This window comes from Dipteris shenzhenensis, chromosome 24, assembly GCF_047967505.1.
Source record: "Dipteris shenzhenensis isolate YYH24624 ecotype China chromosome 24, Dip_SZ_1.0, whole genome shotgun sequence".
In the NCBI taxonomy this organism is placed as follows: domain Eukaryota; kingdom Viridiplantae; phylum Streptophyta; class Polypodiopsida; order Gleicheniales; family Dipteridaceae; genus Dipteris; species Dipteris shenzhenensis.
Window position 1 is genome coordinate 7,351,299 of NC_141619.1, and position 18,797 is coordinate 7,370,095.

At 44.3% G+C, this 18,797-nt stretch overlaps 1 protein-coding gene across 2 annotated transcripts in view; it reads right to left on the reverse strand.

Annotated features, from left to right (window-relative positions):
* NPU (ATP-dependent helicase/deoxyribonuclease subunit B) overlaps positions 1 to 18,797 on the reverse strand; it is a 57,624-nt gene that overhangs the window by 18,250 nt on the left and 20,577 nt on the right. For both annotated transcript variants that reach the window (XR_015543308.1, XM_087395500.1), the window contains exon 6: positions 6,353 to 6,434. Coding sequence is in view for 1 of the 2 variants with exons in the window: in XM_087395500.1 (XP_087251626.1) it covers positions 6,353 to 6,434 (82 nt within the window). In the remaining variant the exon portion in view is untranslated. The remainder of the gene's footprint in view (positions 1 to 6,352; positions 6,435 to 18,797) is intronic.

An 18,797-nucleotide genomic window follows, 5' to 3' on the forward strand; every position in this document is an offset into this window, starting at 1 on the left:
CACCACCACCTCGGACCGCCGTCCCTTGTAATAGCTGGTACGATGATCAGTGTAAGGCTTTACGCCATCAACTCAAATTCGAAACCAAAAACCACCTCCCGAATGAGCCAGAGACGCTACGCAAGTTTCGTCGATTGGTACGTAGGATGCTGGAGTTTGCTCACCGTAACGAGGAGGAACTACTGAATATTCTGTTTAGTAACAACTCTAAGGACTTTTGGCAGAGATTTCTAGAGGGAAGGTCCCCTTCACCACTCACTGACACTCAAGTCTCGCATAATTATGCACGCACGCTTTATGATATCCCAAATCAGCCAGCTCCTAACCTTTCACGCATACCCCACCCCACATCTTGCACACTCTTCACTAGGGAGGGGTGTGAAGGATGCCATGATGAAACTTCATAATGGCTGAGCGAAAGATCATAAGGACTTATGCACTGAATTCATTGCATATGGGATTAATCTCCTAGTCTCGATCTTAGCAAAGCTCTTTAATGAAGTTGTTTGTCTGGGGTTCCCACGCACCTAGACTGTTAACACTATCTCACCCATCCACAAGGCAGGGGATCCCATGAGCCCGGAAAACTACAGGACCATTATGATTGGACATGTCATGTCAAAGATTTATGCATCAGTGCTTGATTATGAGATTAGTCGCTTCGTAGAGATCCAGGGACTTAGAGCAGATAGACAGGCTAGATTTCGACGTGATCATGGGACCATGGATCCCATTCTCACACTTAGGTGTATCATTGAAGAGGCGAGGGCACGGAAACAGAGGGTTTATTGCTGCTTTGTGGACTTCCGAAAAGCCTTTGATACGGTTCCGAAAGCCCACCTCATCGAACGTCTGCAGGACTTGGTTATGACCAAGAGATCATTTGGGTTGTCATGGTACTTTATGAGAGGGTCTCAAGCAGAGTTTGGATAGGGTCTGGATGGACAGATGAGATCACGAGTACTATTGAGGTCAAGGGTGTCCTTTATCATCAACCCTTGCCTATATATTGATGAGTTTGAGACAGCTATGCAGACACTGGGGGGGGATGGATGCTCTCTCGCTAGCAATCTGATTCAGATCTTGTTATACACAGATGATGTGGCACTCTTATCTTCCTCAAGAGAGGGTCGTCTCCAGAGACACCTAGATGCACTACAGTCCTTTTGTGATTCCCATGATTTGAAGATCAACCTTGGTAAAACCAAGGTCATGATCTTCAACACATCCCAAGCCACTATGCACCGGAAGCAGTTCACTTTCGGCGGGTCACCAGTTGAGGTTGTTTCGTCATATACATATCTAGGTGTTCTATTCTCTGGACCTATCTTTACTGTGAGACCGGCGATGCAGGCCTGATTGAGTAAAGGATACGATTAATTGGCAAGATTAGAGAGGCAGTGTTTCCGCTCACGTGCTCACATTTTCAGGACTCGCGGACCAAGGGCTTGCTTTTTGACTCCTTGGTCCGCCCAGTGGGGATGTATGACAACCCTAGTTGGGGGCCGGATCTATCAGATATAGAGTGGGCTCGAGTGGAGCGCCTATAGGTTCTCATGCTATCACAGATGATTCGCAGTAAGCCATCAGTTCCTCACCACATCATTCTGGCTGAGTTTGGGTCATCTCCACTACAGCTTGATGCAGCATTTCAGGTTATCACCTACCTATATCGGGTCAAGGGGTATGGAGACTGCACTTCTGGATGCAACAGATTACCGTGGCTAGCATTGTCCTCCTCTATGGCACTATTAGCAACAGGTGATAAGAGATGTTGGTTTGTACGCACAGAGAGATGGCTTGAGTGACTGGGACTCCACATGGATAGACTGCCCCCCTTCCAGTATAGCATTGAAGCGCCTTTTTCCCCTCTCCTGTCTCATGAGGTCAACTAGATCATTCGTGAGGATCTTTTGCAGCTACACATATTCATGACCTGGTTGGGACCGAGCGAGCTTCCAGTGAAGCTCAGCTTCTACAAGGATCATTGTTTACATATCACGGCGGAGAGTTTTATCGACCCACCAAAATATACGCACATCCACCTACCCCACTCATTGAGGATCTCTATAGGGCAGTTTCGGGTCTCTTCACATAGACTTCGCATTGAGAGTGGCAAGGTTGATGGTTTGCCGAGGGAGAGGCGCATATGCACATTATGTGACATCTAGGAGATTGAGTCAAAGGAGCATTTCATTTTCAGATGCCCAGTATACTATGAGATCCGAGGACGCCTCTATTGCCTCTTCAGAGACAGTTCTGGGATATTGTCCCGCTTTCTCTCCTTTCCAGACCAGAGATGCTTCGCAGCTTTTATCTGCGGGGCAGTCAGACACCACGAGCATCTACTTCGATCATGGAGACATGAGCAGACCTCCTTGATAGACTCTTCTCAGAGCTCGATCACTGAGTTCTTCCAGCTAGACCATGCGGCCTCCCACACCGCGAGGATCCTCCATGATCGTGACACAGAGCCAGCGACACGACAGCTCAGACAGAGGGTGGATGCACAGATTACAATTGGGGAGATTTCTTCTCTGTTCAGAGTTCAGGCTCCACCAAAAGGGGTCACTGTAGCCCTTATCAGACGCAGAGCTACGACCTGAAGATGACAAGGACCACGTCCGTGGGCAGCCGCCAGCACTCTATTTATGACTTTATGCCCTCACTACCTCGTCCCCCTCAATGCTTTGACGATGAGGATGTTGGTGTTGTGTAGGCAATCATCATTCTAACATGACTGTAGCACTCAGCACTTATCATTTGCATTTTGCATTGGAGTGGATGCTCATTTAGTAGCTCCACCCACACAACTTGTTTGTATCATGATTTTTCAGTCTCACAGACCCATCATTCTTTCGAAGACTTTAATAAACTTTCTTTTTTTCTTTCTTTCTTTCTCATATTTTCTGGTAGCTTTCATTGAATCAGGTTTTTAAAAGTCTCATAGACCCTTTGGTCTTTCGTAGGCGTTGGTATAATTTCTTTTTTTTCTTTCGTTCTCCTTAGCTTCCTCCTTTGCCGAGACCTGCCTGTTGGCAGGGTTTGTCATTGTGAAGTGTTTTCCTTTCTTTTGCCAATTGGACCTGTGGGCCGCTGACACTAGAGGGCATGGGCATTGCCACTCCGTTAACACATTCCGTTAACACATTGGAAAGGGTTCTTGGAGAGCGCCTCACCCTGGGTTTCTGGGAGTCAGTTCGTGCCTGCAGCAGCAGTGCCTTGCTCCTTCGTGTCTGTTATTTGATGGTGCCTCTTTTCGGCATTTTCTATTCCCTCCAACTGGCTTTGATGGTTCCAGCACCCTCAGCTGCCTCAGACTATGTTCTGGCACGCATGGCCACACTAGAGAAATAACTCATCTTGCTAGTGTCCCCTACTTTGTAGGTGTTCGGGGCAATTCTTTGAGGGATCTAGAATCTCATGGAAGCTATGCTATCAAGAAATTTCAAGGACTCTATACTTATCCACAAAGTCACTAGGCTCCATGCCTTATCACCAGCGTGCCTCTCTTTCATGTGCATGCTGCTATTTCTATTATTGACATCAGAGCTTCGAGTGCACTTTGCAAGAATCCTTAATTTATAACAACACTCTTGCGATTTCATGTTCTGCCTTGCACATACAACCCTTATTGATTTGCACATTTTATTTACCTTGAAATATGCTATGATGAAATAAGGGAGGGAAAGAAGAGAAGAGGAAGTGGGGGGAAGGGGTTTCATTTTGAAGAAGAGGGCGGAGGGGGAGGCACATAGAGGAACCATGAGAATGTTGACAGATATGCTTACACAAAAGCAGGTTTTATAAAGGGTCAATACATGAAACAACACAAAAAACTTAATCATACCCATTTCCTCTCAAGACTCGAGTTATAGCCCCAGCCATATGCTACGTTTTCTAATCAATTATTACTTTGAGTTACAAGAAATGAATATGCTGCTTGGTCTTCAAACATTTCAGCAATGCTCAAGCAGTCCCCTGACAGAAATGGAGAGGGGCGCTCCGTATGAGTACACTAGAGGGGAAAACTTTTAGCAAAGTTGACATCCATCAGAAAAATAGTATGACCTGACAAAGCATGTGAAATGTACTAAGTCACAGACTCTGCTCTTTTCATGTGACTATAGTGGATTTAAAGCACAACTTCACCTGAGATAATGTGAAGCCTGCATGTCCCAGGTTATCCTTGTTGCTGAGTCTAAGAGGAAGATACTTAAAAGCAGACTCAACGTCTGTTATAAGCCACTGATATTGCTAGCCTTATCTCATTAGTCTATCCACAAGTACTCCTCCATTAATTAAGGAAATTTAGCTTATTCCATGCCCATTGTGCATGAGAGAGCAAACTTGGATAAACAAATGTCCAGGTTGAGTACCAGCTAACCTCCTGTTGCCTGTGTACCACAATTGACACAAGATGTGTTTCATTGACTTGATGGAATGCCAAAAGGATGTTTTGAACAACCTGAAACATCTAGAGGTATGATTTGTTTTTGGGGGTTTATGGTAAATTCTTGAGTTTGTATACCTTGAACAATATGACAAGCATAAAGTATATTCTTGAGAGGAAGGCATTCATTGCTTTGAATGCGAGACATTTGCACCTATGGTAAAGCATGATACTGTGAGATTGTTCATTGCTTTGGTTGCCCATCACAGATGAGACTACACCACATATAGGTGAAATCAGCCTTTTCTTTATGGAGATGTGGAAGAGAAGGTCTATAAGGAGCATCCAATAGGTTTTGTCATACAGGACAGAAAACACAGAGCGTAAGCTCATCATAGTCACTTTATGGCTTGAAACATGCACCGAAGAGGGCATAATCATGTTGAAAAGCACATGCAATCCAAACTATTATGTGCGGAAATAAAATGAAATTGACTATCCCTGCCAACGATGAGCTCTGCCTGAAGCAATGAAGAGAATGCAGACAGACTTGAGATGACACATTGACGCTTGTTGCACTGTTTCTTGGGCATTGAGGTATGGATGAAGAAATCATCATACTCAGTCCAAGAATGCAGTTGGATTGTGCTAGAGATCCTAGGACACCAAGGTCAACCATTTGCTATTGCTTTTCTCTTGATACAGGCATAGTCTTCATGTAGCAAGAAGAGAGCCATGGATGCACCTCCTTTCACATATGCTGAGTATATGCTGAGTACATGGCGTTTCACAGCGGTAGTCCACCAGAGCAGCTGGCTTCCAGACATATTGGCAGACCTCTGTTTTCAACAAGGGGACTTACGTGGATTCTTTGAGACAAGCGAAGTTGCAACTTCATTGCGGCAAAAGTGCAAGGAAGATCACTTACTCGCCTACACTAGGGAACACAACCGACATCTCATGTCGACATTACCATGAAGGAGTTTTCCAGAATTCAGAAAGGCCACATGCCTATGAGACAACATGATCATTAAAGAGGCGATTTGAAGAAAATTGAACATGTGTGTTTTCTGACATCTAGGATAGTCATGCATTCAAATACATTGTTTAATCATTTTCCGTTGTGATCACATTCATGAATTGATGGTTAGATAGCCCATTTAGATAAACTTCCTTTGATCTGCATATGTGTACCGTGCATTGTATGTGGTAATACATGCCATGTTCATGATAAGAGGGTTTTCATTTCAGCCTACTATAAGAGGGTGATTCTTTTGTCGACTATTCTGTCATTTTGCACTCTTGCAATAATACACTACTCTTGCCTCCAATAAAATTTTAAAACCTTTTGAGGTTTTATGTTCAAGATTTTTGCATCACTCACAAGTCAACTGCCCATATCCCTGCCTATGTGCTCTCTAACACAAAGCAAATGATGACATGCATCATGTTTACACATAAATCTGTAAATCCATATACAAGCCAACATCAACACTGTATACACCATTGCAACAAATGTGTATATGAAATTTGGCAAAAGAATCATTGGTTGAAGATAAAAAACGAAATTTAAAGTTCATAGCAATTGAGCTGTCAATTTTATGCCCTTTAAGTAAAGAGTTATTTCACTTTTGCTCGTGCAATTTTGCCTTCTTGGTGCTGCATATCCATATCACATGCAGGAAGTCTTAAAAATGATGACATACAGATATGACTTTGGCCCAAGCATCATAGCACAGCAATCCACATGCTCTCATGTTAAAACTTTCCATGCAATTCAAAACCATATTACTATTGGAAAGGACTTATCAGTATCCATCAGAAATTTGGTTGAAAAACAATGTTTTATGAAGCATAACCTAGAGGTGTAGTTAGAGTCAGCATTTCTCTGTATTTTAGAGATAAAAAGCGGCAATCTTTGTCTCCTTCATTTCATTAAGCAAAAATAATGATACGCACCAGTGGTATCGAACCAATACGTGCTTAGGCCACTTCTCAACATCCCAGAAGTGTTTCATAACTGCATCATGCTGCTTTACATCTGCCAGAACAAGGACAGGGAAAAAGGTCACTGCTAGTACAAGCAGAATTCAATCATTCAATTATTTAAGAAGTCGTTACAATCACCTTCCCTATTAAGGACAGGGCCCACACTTTGAAAAATAAGTTATGTCCATACTACAGCTGCATAACCATTTGTATTTTTGAACCTTTAGACAAATTACCATAAATGGTGATTAGGAAGAAAGCGTTTGAGCGAATAAGGAGTTCTCTGTCATGCATATCAATGAGGTCTCCAGGAATAAAAACTAAAACATTGAGATAAGGTTGTTGTGAGAACCATCTATCAATGAATGCGAGTGCCCAATGTGTTAGGCCAGACAATATAATTTGGTTCTAAACACTAAGCATTGAGCTTTGTGCAGACAGCATGGCTGGCGAACTAACAAATCTGTATGATACATGCAAGTAGCCCAAGTACACATATATATAATAGACATGCCCCAAATTTCAATATTTGTTAACCTAAGCATTCCCTAACCCTGCATATGACAGTCCTACTTAGCATCCAACATAAGCGTTTTATCATGTTAGGAGAGTTAGACCTTCCTCTTTTAATCGAAGCTCAAGTGCTCGTTATAGAACCCAAAGTTTGGAATAGTCTGTACCATATTCCGGAGTATCAAAGGAGAAGGGGGAGGATGGGGGATGTTCTTATTCTTTAGTTAGAGCTGTAAACAGTCCTTTTAACAGTCCCATTCCAAAGTTCGTTAATTAGCTCCAGAATCCAAGGCCATAGATTAGTTATAACCCTCAACAATAAAATCAAGCAATCATCATGAATAAACATTTTGCTGATGGCTGTGTTCATGTGTTCCCAGAGAAACAGCAACAAAAAGAGAGATGTCTATCTTAATGATCGATTCAAGGAGACAGAGATAAAGAACAGAAAGAAGATTATTAAAACCTTACCCAACCATATATGATGCATAAACTCAAGTTTAACTTTGAACCAAGTCAGAAACTTTACAGAATGGATTTATTAGCAGTTGAAATGAGAAACAGACTGAACCAGATCCATGCACAGTAAAGGAGGAGATTTACAGGTTTTGGGTTAGGGAGAGGAGACCCTTGCCAAGGCTTCCATTGGACCCAGGAGAGTTGTTTTGCAGAGAACCTGTCATTCAGGACGCCCCAATATTCAGTGACATCAGGCAGGAGGATCCACTGAGATTTAGTGAGATTCATAGTTTTTTTTTTGCGCAAAAAGTAGTGCTAGTTACATTACTTGAAAGCGAGAGTACAAGAAGGCCTAAAGGCCAGCGGGCTGCAATCACATAATGGATACATCCCGAGGAGTCATAATGCTAATTACAAGCCTCTCAGGGCATAATCATCAGAGAGTGGACAAACAGCCACGGTGGGGGGGCGTAATGCCACTGAAGACTTTGAGCAGAGTGCTGGAAGAACAACTCCCGGTGGTCCCAGTCGCGAAGGAAGCGCCATCTCTTTTCCTTCCCTGCCCGGGACTCCCCCTGAATCTGATCCCACTGCCCCTTGAGCGTGTGAACGATCGTGCTCCAAATGTCTGCCAGGGTCTGGGTAGCAGAAGAAGTCTGATCTCCTACGGTCTGCGTGCATCTGGAAGTCCAGATATGCCAGCCTGCAATGCTCCCTATGATCTCCCAAACTGGGTGTCGAGTCATCGCTCCTGCATCTGTCTCTGTCAGATGCCAAGGGAAGCTGTCCAAGTATGCCCAGGTGACCTGCGTGATGAAGAAGACGGGATCCTGTCTAGAGAACTCATAAGCCAAGTGATGTCCCATCTCAGTGCTGCACCAGCAAAAGGCTCCCCAAGTGATCGGTCCTAGCTTGGGTGCAGCCCTCGCTAAGATCCCCATGACTCCCTTCCAAACTGTCTGCGCATGAGAGCAGCTCCAAAGGCAGTGCTTCAGGGACGACTCCTCCTGAAAACACATCTGGTAGAGCCCCTCCTGCCCCATCTGCCTCAGCCAGCTGCCAACTGGTAGCCCCTTGTGTGCCACCATCAAAAGGAAGTAAGAGATCTTCCTCGGCCCCCAACTAGCCCAAAGAGTCTTCCAGAAAGTGCGAAGAAGTGAGATTCATAGTTACTATCAAATGTGTTTGATTGATTTACCAAACGTTTGGAAACGTTTGAAAAACAGGCGTTTGGAAACTTCAATCAAACTTTGCTTTGCATGCACAAGTTTGAAAATTTTCAAACGTTTGAAAAACCCCACGTTTGAAAAAAGCAACGTTTGAAAAAGACCCTGAGTCTTAAACTATGAAGATTTCGCCTCTTTTTTCACGCCCATTTTGATGCCCGTACCCGCACGACGGCATCCATACCTCTTGCGTTGAAAGCAACAGCTCTACCTCCAAGGTCATGACGTTTGCAGCTCCCCAGGCCCTAGGGTTGCGCAGCAGCCTGCTCTAGCTTTTAGATCCTAGCTACTAGCTACCAGCTATTTAGTAGCTAGTTAGTAGTTCCTAGCCTTGACATTGATGTTTGGCGACACCATCGCTTTCAACTTTCATATTTTGCAACTAGCAAGTTCTAACTTGTAAGGTGTTTTTTGAGAAAAAAGGTTTCGTATTTGACTTTGTAATGTTGTTTTCAATTTATGGGCCTAGGCCCCAAGTTCCAAGCTTTGTAGTTCAACTCTTTGAGCATCAAAACTCAAAATGTGACTGGTTTGGCAGTGGTTAGTTTGTAACTGGTTTTTGCTTTAAAATTCTAAATTTAAATGAAATTTCTAGCTTGTAGCTGTGCATTATTATTTGTAATGACAATATGTCAAAATATGCAGCATAATAATGACATATATGTCAAAATATTATGATATTAAAAAAACCTACGTTTGGAAACTCCACCTCATTTTTCCAAAATTATCAAACGTTTGATTGTAACTATGGTGAGATTAGGCAGGAGGATCTAGATAAGAAGGATGGATGGCACGACAGTTGCAGTAGAGCATTCAACAAACAGGGACTCTCTCAGAGGGGGCTCAAGATTAGGCAGGAAGATTCAATGAGATTAGGCAGGAGGATCCAGATGGGGATGATTGATGGCACGCCAGCCGCTGCAGAGCATTGGCACAGACAGGGACTCTCTCAGAGGTTTCTCAGAGGATTTTTGGCGCAGGCTCTGGGACAGTTACACACAAGCTAATGAAGATCTCCCAAATCCTTTGGTTGTTGGCACTTGCAGTGGGCACATGGCTTGGGCTTGGTCATTTTCCAATTACATTGGTTTCACAGAGGAGTCTCAAAGGCACTGCATCTGGGATTGCCCGCTGGCACCGGAGGTTTGGTGGAGAGCTTTGAGGATTGTCTTTGTTGGGATTCAGGATGAGATGGTGGTGACATGGGCCTGGGCTACGGGTAAGGACCTACTTGTGGGTACGAGGACATTTAGGGGAGTTTGTCCTCATAGAGACCGTTTGGATCCTTGGACACTATCATAGATGGGAGCTGATAGCTAGCATCATTGCCTGGTATGCATTAACAGCTAGGGGTAGGCAGGCCACAAGCAGTAGACCACTTCAGCCTCAGAGACACTTGCCAGCATTTGGCTAGATATCATTCATACTCTCAGACGCACATGGGATAGACTCCAGGGAGACTTGAATCGTGCTAGGTGCAGAAGGGATGCTTTTATCAGTTAAAGGGGGTGACTGAATTTGCTTCAATGTATGCACCTCAATCCTCTCGCAACAGAGGTTTGATTTGGGACACTATGCAACGGTATCCCTAGAGACATCATGCTTTCATTTGTGGAGATTTTAATAATGCCCCACAGCAAGGAGATAATACTTCTGGTAATACTCATATGTTGGCGTCTGAGAGACATGATTGGTCTCAATTATTGCTTCACCTCAACCTTGTTGATCTTTGGAAGGAATCTCAGCCCATGTTGCCAGGCTATACTTTTTAACATAATGCACAATCTTTTATCAGGCTTGTCTGGATCATTGGTATCAGATCAATCCACAAAATTATGATAATCTCACTTACAAAATGTGGGTTGACTATGCCTTTACACATTCGAATCATGCTCCTTTATGGCTGAGAATATCTCTTCATCAAATGCCAATTGACAGTTGTCACAAAGAAGGCTTCTTATTGTTTAATAATAGCTATTTGGAGCATGGTTTGTGATGCTTTTCAGCCCCTCTCACATTAGAGCCATATTGATATTGATTATACATAGGATGCTTTTGTTGCTAGAATGCAAGCAGTCATTTGTGACTATGGCAAAAATTACATGAAAAGCTTAAAGGACACTGTTGCTCGGGCCAAAAACACTTGCCAAACATTGACTGAGCTTAGTCATTTTCGGCCTCTGCCTTTGGAATAAAACACGTCTTTATGCCAGGCTAAACACTGTCTGCAATGCAACGATCATAGAAAATTTTCTAAATGGGAGACAAAAGCTAGACAAAGGACTTTTTTAGATAAAGGTTATTCGTTAAAAGAGTTTTTTGAAAGCCTACATTACAAGAGGCAATCTGCAAGTATTTGCAGATTGCCTGGTGGTGTTTGTGTAAGGAATCCTAGATATACTATATTTAGATATGTGCTAAGGAACAGAAAGGAGACTGAAATAGCAGAGAACAAGGAATAATTGTATTGCTTGAGTGTCTGTAGTGTAGCTGTAGTGTGTCATCCATACAATTGGGCCTCTCTTATATAGAGAGTGAAGAGTCACACATGAAAAGGTGTGTACTCCAAAGTGTATGTGCATGAAGAGGTGTGTGCCCCTTGTGAAGGGTGTGACCCTTGATGAGAGGGTACATTACAATAGAAGTGTCCCTTCCATAGAATGTCTCTTGTGGAGGGTTGTGCCTCATAGGAAGTGTCCCGTCGAAAGGGCATACCCTTCCACAACTGTCCATTCATCAAACCATCCATAAGTCTAGATATAGAGAAAGGAATATGTCACAGATCGTGACATCCCCTCCCACTCAAAATAAGACCTTGGTGGAGATAATGAACTGATGTAGAAAATATCACGGTAAATTCTGAAAATACTCTTGTAAAATGTCAGGGTACTACTGTAAGTCGTTGGCTTGCTTTCATTTGTTGACAAGATAAGCAAGATGTAACCATTTTGATGACGTCGCTTTTCATCTGAGGCCACTAATATGTTGCATTGAGTAACCTATAAGTCTTGTTGATGCCTGGATGGGCAACATAAGGAACTACATGATGCTCTTTTAACAAAAGACGTCGAACATCCTTGTCATGTGGTACACAGACGCGATCTTGATAATACAGAAGGTCGTCCGTATAACAATAGGATGAGAAAATCTTCTGTTCGGAAGTCGAAGGTTGATCTTTTGAAAGAATTTGTACTGCTGTGCCGAAGTCTTTATCATTGAAATACTTCCCTTTGAATGAATTCGGAACATCCACAGATAATGTAGAGATTACCATAGTTGATGCTAGAGTTAACCTGCTGAGAGCATCTGCAACTACATTGCATAGTCCTGGAATGTACTCAATGGTCATGTGAAAGTTGGCCAGAAACTCAACCCAGCGTGCTTGTCGAGCGTTCATGACTGGCTGAGTAAAGATATACTTTAGAGAGTGATGGTCTGTCTTAACCACCGAGTCGGCTCCCATGAGATAATGTTTCCAAGAGCGATAAGCATGTACAACGGCAAGAAACTCCTTATCATAAACCGGGTATCGGGTTTGGATATCAGAATGTTTATGGCTGTCAAAAGCAATAACTCTGCCTTCTTGCATCAAGACTGCTCCTGTAGCGATGTCGGAAGCGTCGGTCATGACCTCAAATGGAAGGTTTGGGTCAGCAATAGCCATAACTGGTGTGATAGTGAGTGCTTGCTTGAGTTGTTGGAAACTATACTCTGTTTCGGGAAGCCATTAAAAAACTGATGTGCTTTTCAATAATTCGGACATAGGAGCTACGATTTTGGAAAACTGATAGACCTTTGTATGGTAGAAGTTTGCCAATCCGAGAAAAGAGCGGACATCATGAACATTCTTAGGAGTAGGCCAGTTTTGGATTACCTCGACCTTCTTGAGATCCACAAAGATGCCTTGAGCTGAAATAACATATCCCAAATATTCGAGTTGGGTCCTGAAGAACTCACTCTTCTCAATGTTGATGTAGAGAGAATTTGCGCGGAGAACTGCAAAAACTTGGTGAAGATGTTGTTTGTGCTCATGTAGGGATCTACTGAAAACGAGGATGTCATCGAGGTAAACGATGACGAACTTATCGAGGAAAGGCCTGAAGATGTCGTTCATTAGTGTCATGAATGTGGCCGGGGCATTGTTTAACCCAAAAGGCATGACCAAACATTCATAGTGTCCATACTTTGTTCGAAAAGCTGTCTTGTACTCATTGCCTTCTCATATGCGAATTTGATGATAACCTGAACGAAGATCAATCTTTGAGAATTGTGTTGCGTGTAGAAGTTGATCGAAGAGGTCATCGATGCGAGGCAATGGATACTTGTTTTTGATAGTGAGCTTGTTGAGGGCTCGGTAGTCGATGCAGAGGCGCATTGACTTATTCTTTTTTTCCACAAGTAGTACAGGAGATCCGAAAGGGCTGCAACTGGGCCGAATGTGACCTTTGTCGAGTAGTTCGGTCACCTGTCTTTGGATTTCTTCATTTTGAGTGTAAGAAACCCGATAAGGAGGTTTCGACGGTGGATTACTACCGGAAATAAGTTCGATTGGGTGATCCACTCGTCGTCGAGGTGGTAACTGCTTTGGCAATTCCTATGGAAAAATATCCAAGTAGGGCTGGAAAAAAAAAAGTTGGTTGAGGTATTCAGGAGGATCCTTTGTTGGTGTCTCCTCTACTGCCGTAACCAACAGAAGTGAAGTCTTTACTTGACGTTTACGAACCCACTTCTTTACTTGTAGGGCAGAGGCAACTGGGATTAAAGGAGAGTCCCTAGAACTAGTTAGCTCAATAAGTTTTCCCTGGTGGAAAAACTGGATAGTATGGCTGCGAAAACTGATTGATGGATCATAGTCGTAGAGCCACTATTGTCCAAGTATGACATCGTACTGAGAAAGAGGCATGATGTCGAAGTTCAACTTGTCCGTATAATGTTGGATGCGAAAAGACAAGTTTTTGATTCTGGTGTTGCGCAAGAAGGTAGTTCCATTTGCGAGTTCAATCTGATAGTCCATGAGACTAGGACTGGTAGTCAACCGAAGTTTGTCGACCATAGAACTTAGCTAGGAAGTTATGAGAGCAGCCACTGTCGATGAGGATAGTGACCGTTGTTCCACGAATCGATCCTTGAACACAAAGTACTTGAGTGGCCAGGGAAGGTTCGGGGTTGCTGGCAAGGCTCAGGTGGATGGTATTTGCCATTCGAACAGCTTTGCCTTTCTTGTCTTGTGCTGGGGTAGCATCTTCTGTTTGGGAAGTGCTAGGTTCCATATTGGAATTTTGCTTTGGTCGCTTGGGACAATCGAACCATCTATGGTCGCCTATACAGATGGTACAAAGTCCTTTCGTGCTGGAGTTGTTCTTCTTGTCAGTGGCCGCACCTTTATTTTGGGGATGACGGTGATGACTTTGTGAAGAAGAAGAGGCGCGATCCTTGGAGGAGTGCTTCTGTTGGAATCCAGCATACGATTTCTGAGACTTCTGGGGATCTTGAGACTGTCGTTGACCTTGATTACCCGAGTTTTTTCTAAACCTGGGGTTATCTTGAGGGCGAGCACCTTTGGCCATAGTAGAGTTCCGTGTTCTATTAGCACTCTACTTCCCTGTGTTTTTGAAATCAGAAATGCGTTCTGCATAAGCAATAGCGCCAGCTGTGGTGGTGATGTTTGCTTTAAGGACATCAATGTGTAACGAGGGATTTAGGCCTGAGATGAAAGCATGTAGGCGATCATCATCAGTTAAACCATCAATCTCCAGCACCAATGTGGTGAACTGAGAGATATAGGAAGACAGGGAGCCTGTTTGCTCCAACTGTTAGAGTTTTGAACGTGCTTGGAAGTCCGCATTGGCAGGTATGAACTGCTTACGGAGCACATGTTCAAAACGTTCCCAGGTTAACACACTTTTGCCGTCCTTTAAGCGTCTTTGCCACCATAGGAAAGCTGTATCCTTGAGGAGGGAGGCTGCCAAGGCAATCTTTTTGTCTTCAGTGAGGTCAACAGTATCAAAGTACATGCGCAATTTTGCGAGCCATTGGTCAACTGTTCGGCGATTTCGTTGACCAGTGTAGGCTTCGGAAGTTTGATGTCAAGTCTTTTAGTTTTGGAAGCTTGGAGTAAACGGTAGAGGGCACGGAGTTCAGTGTTTTCTACCTCTGGTGGGAATGAGTCCACATAGTCGTCTGGTTGCGTCACGTCATCCTCTGTATGTGTGATACTGCGAGAATCTTGGAGTTGTTGGACTTTTTGGACCAAGTCGGAGATGCTGTCCTAAAGCTGGGAAATTTGAAGTTGCAGTAGTGTTTCGCCTTGTAAGTTGACTTCAGGGGTCTTTTTTGGACTTGAGTCGCTTATCTCCGGAGAGGCTGCACGCGAGTGTTGCGACATATCTAAGGTCCCCGTGAGAAAAGCACGAACCTGCACTCTAGTTTGTACTATTCCTGGAAGAAGATTCGGGCTGCTCCCTGAGATTGCTCATGTTGGAGGGGGCAGGAGATGCAGGATGGAACCAACCGTGGAAATCTGGTAAAGGAGGTCCTATCTAAGGTAACACTAGTGATGCTGAAATGGGTGTTACTGCTCGTGAGAGTACAGGGGTAGGTTGCAGAGTCCACGGATCTGAGAAGGGATAAGGAGCTGCTGTCGGAAGTGGAGGATATCCAGGAGAGGGAGTGCCTTCAGAGTGTAAATACTGTCTTCGGGAAGGTACAACCTGTATAGGAGGATATCTGGGAGCTGAAGGAGGTGGAGAGTACCCTGGAGATGCTGAAGCTGAGGGGTAAAAATCTCTCCAAAGATGGACAGCAAACTCGTGAGGAATATCGGGTTCTGGGTATCTTCGTGTCTCGTGGAACACAACTTGGACTGTGCTGATTGCAGTGGGTGGCGAGGAGCAGATCTGGGCCTGGCTGGTCCGGAACAGCAACAGCGCGCGTTTAACAGGCAGTCTGGATCGCGGTAAAGGGGCTGTACCGCTGCTGATCTGGCAGGTAAGATGGCGAAAAAGCGGGGGCAGACTGCGTATGGCGAAACAGGCTGCTGGTATCCAATTCTGGATTGCGATAGGGGGCTGGCGAAACAGGCTGCAGGCTTCCAAGGGCTGTTTACCAGCAGCAATGGCAGGGCCTGGCAGGTAACCAGGGCAGCAAACTGGCGAGGGCAGGGCAGCAAACCGGCGAGGGGCAGGGGCTGCTTATGGCGAGGGGGCAGGACAGCAAACCGGCGAGGGGTAGGTGCTGCATATGGCGAGGGGGCAGGGCAGCAAACCGGCGAGGGCAGGAGGGCTGCATATGGCGAGGGGGCAGGGCAGCAAACCGGCGAGGGCAGGAGGGCTGCGTAGGGAGGGAGCCTGCTTGACGAAGTCTGTACGGGCGTCAAAAGGTGCATCCCTTTTTTGGGTGGTTGCCCAAAAAATTAAAGGGTGGGTTTATTTGACCCTTGGGTAGTCTAGGGTTAGACCTAAGGTATGGGGCTGGGTTTTTTTTTTCTAGCCCCTCTAGGTACCCTTTTTTTATAAGTGCTTGGTGCCAAAAGGTGTGCCTATTCGAAGGGGTGTGACCCTTGGAATAGGTGCACCTTTTCATGAAGGGGTGTGACCCTGTTTTTAAAAGGGGTGTCCCCATATGAAGAGGTGTGTCCTTTTTTCCATGATGGGGTGTGTCCCTTGGGTGAGGAGTCAAAACTCTTCATCAAAAGGTGCGTCCGATGGTGGAAAAGGTGCGTCCCTTGGTTTTGGGACAGCCCAAGCACTTGAAAAGACACGATTTTTGTCGTGTCCATTCACATCAACTCGTGATGTGTGGGAGATGGAGAGGCCATTGATGACTTTAGGCAGGGTAGGCGCTAAAAATTTTCACACTCATTCTCTCCATCTCTTCCATGCACAACGTGCACGAATATCCTTCTAGCGGAAAGAAATGTATCAGATCGGCGCTAGAAGGTGGGGGGCATTTCCTACAGGCGGGAGCGAAATTTGCTCTGATACCACTGTAAGAAATCCTAGATTTACTATATTTAGAAATGTGCTAAGGAACAGAAAGGAGACTGAAATAGCAGAGAGCAAGGAGTAATTGTATCGCTTGAGTGTCTGTAGTGTAGCTGTAGTGTGTCATCCATACAATTGGGCCTCTCTTATATAGAGAGTGAAGAGTCACACATGAAAAGGTGTGTACTCCAAAGTGTATGTGCATGAAGAGGTGTGTACCCCTTGTGAAGGGTGTGACCCTTGATGAGAGGGTACATTACAATAGAAGTGTCTCTTCCATAGAATGTCTCTTGTGAAGGGTTGTGCCTCATAGGAAGTGTCCTGTCGAAAGGGCATACCCTTCCACAACTGTCCATTCATCAAACCATCCATAAGTCTAGATATATAGAAAGGAATACGTCACAGATCGTGACAGTTTGGACTTCCTCTCGAGCACAACTTGCTGCAGCTTGTGTCACTCACTTTGCTCGACAGCTTGGGCATTCAGATCCCCCTTTGCAAGAAGTTCTCTATGCACGGCGACAGCTTTTGCAGCATGTCTTTCCTATTATTTCTCCTGCAAAGGCTTTGGAACTTGAAAGACCTTTCACTAAATGGGAGTTATCTGATGGAAAAATCATGTGGCAGATAGAAGTCTCATGGATGGAATGGTCTTACTATTGAATTTTTTCTTACGTATTGAAATATCCTCAAGTCTACTTAGTTGAGTATGACAAATTGCGCTTGGCAAAACCAACAAATGCCGGATTCCTGGCAGAAAGGGCTTGTAAAGCTTCTTCCTAAGAAGCAAATATGTCGATCTTGGCTGATTGGAGGCCTATCACTCTCATGCTAGTGATGTATAAGATCATTACCAAAATGGTGGTTGATCGTATTAAAGGATATTTACATGATAGTCTTCATCCAGCACAATATGGGTTTGTTCCTCGCAAGCATATCTCTATAATATTGCAAATGCCTATGTTAGGATAGAATATGCCAAATACATAGAGCACGATGTGTTATTGTTGCAAGTTGACATTGCCAAGGCCTTTGACATGGTACAATGGGATTTCATCTCGGAGACCATGCATGCTTTGGGATTTGGCCAAAAACTACAGCAGCATGTTATTTACTGGCTGTACAGTGATAGTAAAGCTACCTATATATTGTCTAGGGATATTTCTGAAACCTGGACTCTCCGTTGTTTGGTTCGCCAGGGATGTCCACAAAGTGCGCTTTTATATGTGAAGGCCAAGCTTCAATACATGGATCATCTTGTGGCGACAGACATGTTGCATGGACTAGAGATTCACGAAAGCCACACTATGGTTGCTCAGGCATATGCTGATGATTCTTTTTTTACTCCACAGAATACTGAGAGGGACCTTTCTTCCCTTATGCATGCTCTATCCTTATATGGCATAGCCGTCGGTATTCATGTGAATTTTCAGAAGTCTAAGTTGCTACCTCTGCATTCTAAAGATGGGCATAGTCTTTTATGGCCGCAGGGAAAATTGTCCCGCCTAATCAGTTAGTTCGTCATCTTGGTTATCCTTTGGGTTGGATGATTACTCGTCGTGATACGTAAAATCTGTTTAAATCGAACTTTTTCTTCAATCACGGGCATAGGCACCTAAATTATCCTCCTAGCTAACCTCGGTGGTAGTAAGCTCTCTATATATTTTCGTTACGTGAAGGCCCCTCCTTACCAAATTCCACCAAGCCCCAAAATTCTCTAGATGGATCTAGTATGCCACATGTCTTCATTCTAGGGTCCCTCCCTAATGCATCATTTACCCCTCTCTTGGGATATCCTTGAAACCATTTGCCCCTTGGCACATTTCATGCATTTAGGCCCCTTAGCCTTAGATCCACCTAGTGCCATGTCACCCTCACCAAGGACCTTGTCTTTAATTCCTTTCTGATCATTTACGTAAAGCCGAACAAATATAATACAAACACTGATCCTTTAAAGGAAAAGGTCGACTGACCCTTCCGAGGTTATGTAGCTTCAACTTGAGCGTAACATTCCTTCCCTCTTCAGGCATCAGCGTCCTCGATGATAAAGTCTGGGGACACTCTCCGTAATTGGTATACGGATTCCCATGTAGCTTCTAATAGAGGTAAACCATGCCACGCAACCAACACCATGGGTATCTTCCGATTGCGTACTTGCATTGTTCCTCGGTCCAGGATTCCTGTTGGTTTGCGTCTTGCATTATCCTCTATCTCCTGAAACAAAACAACACCCTC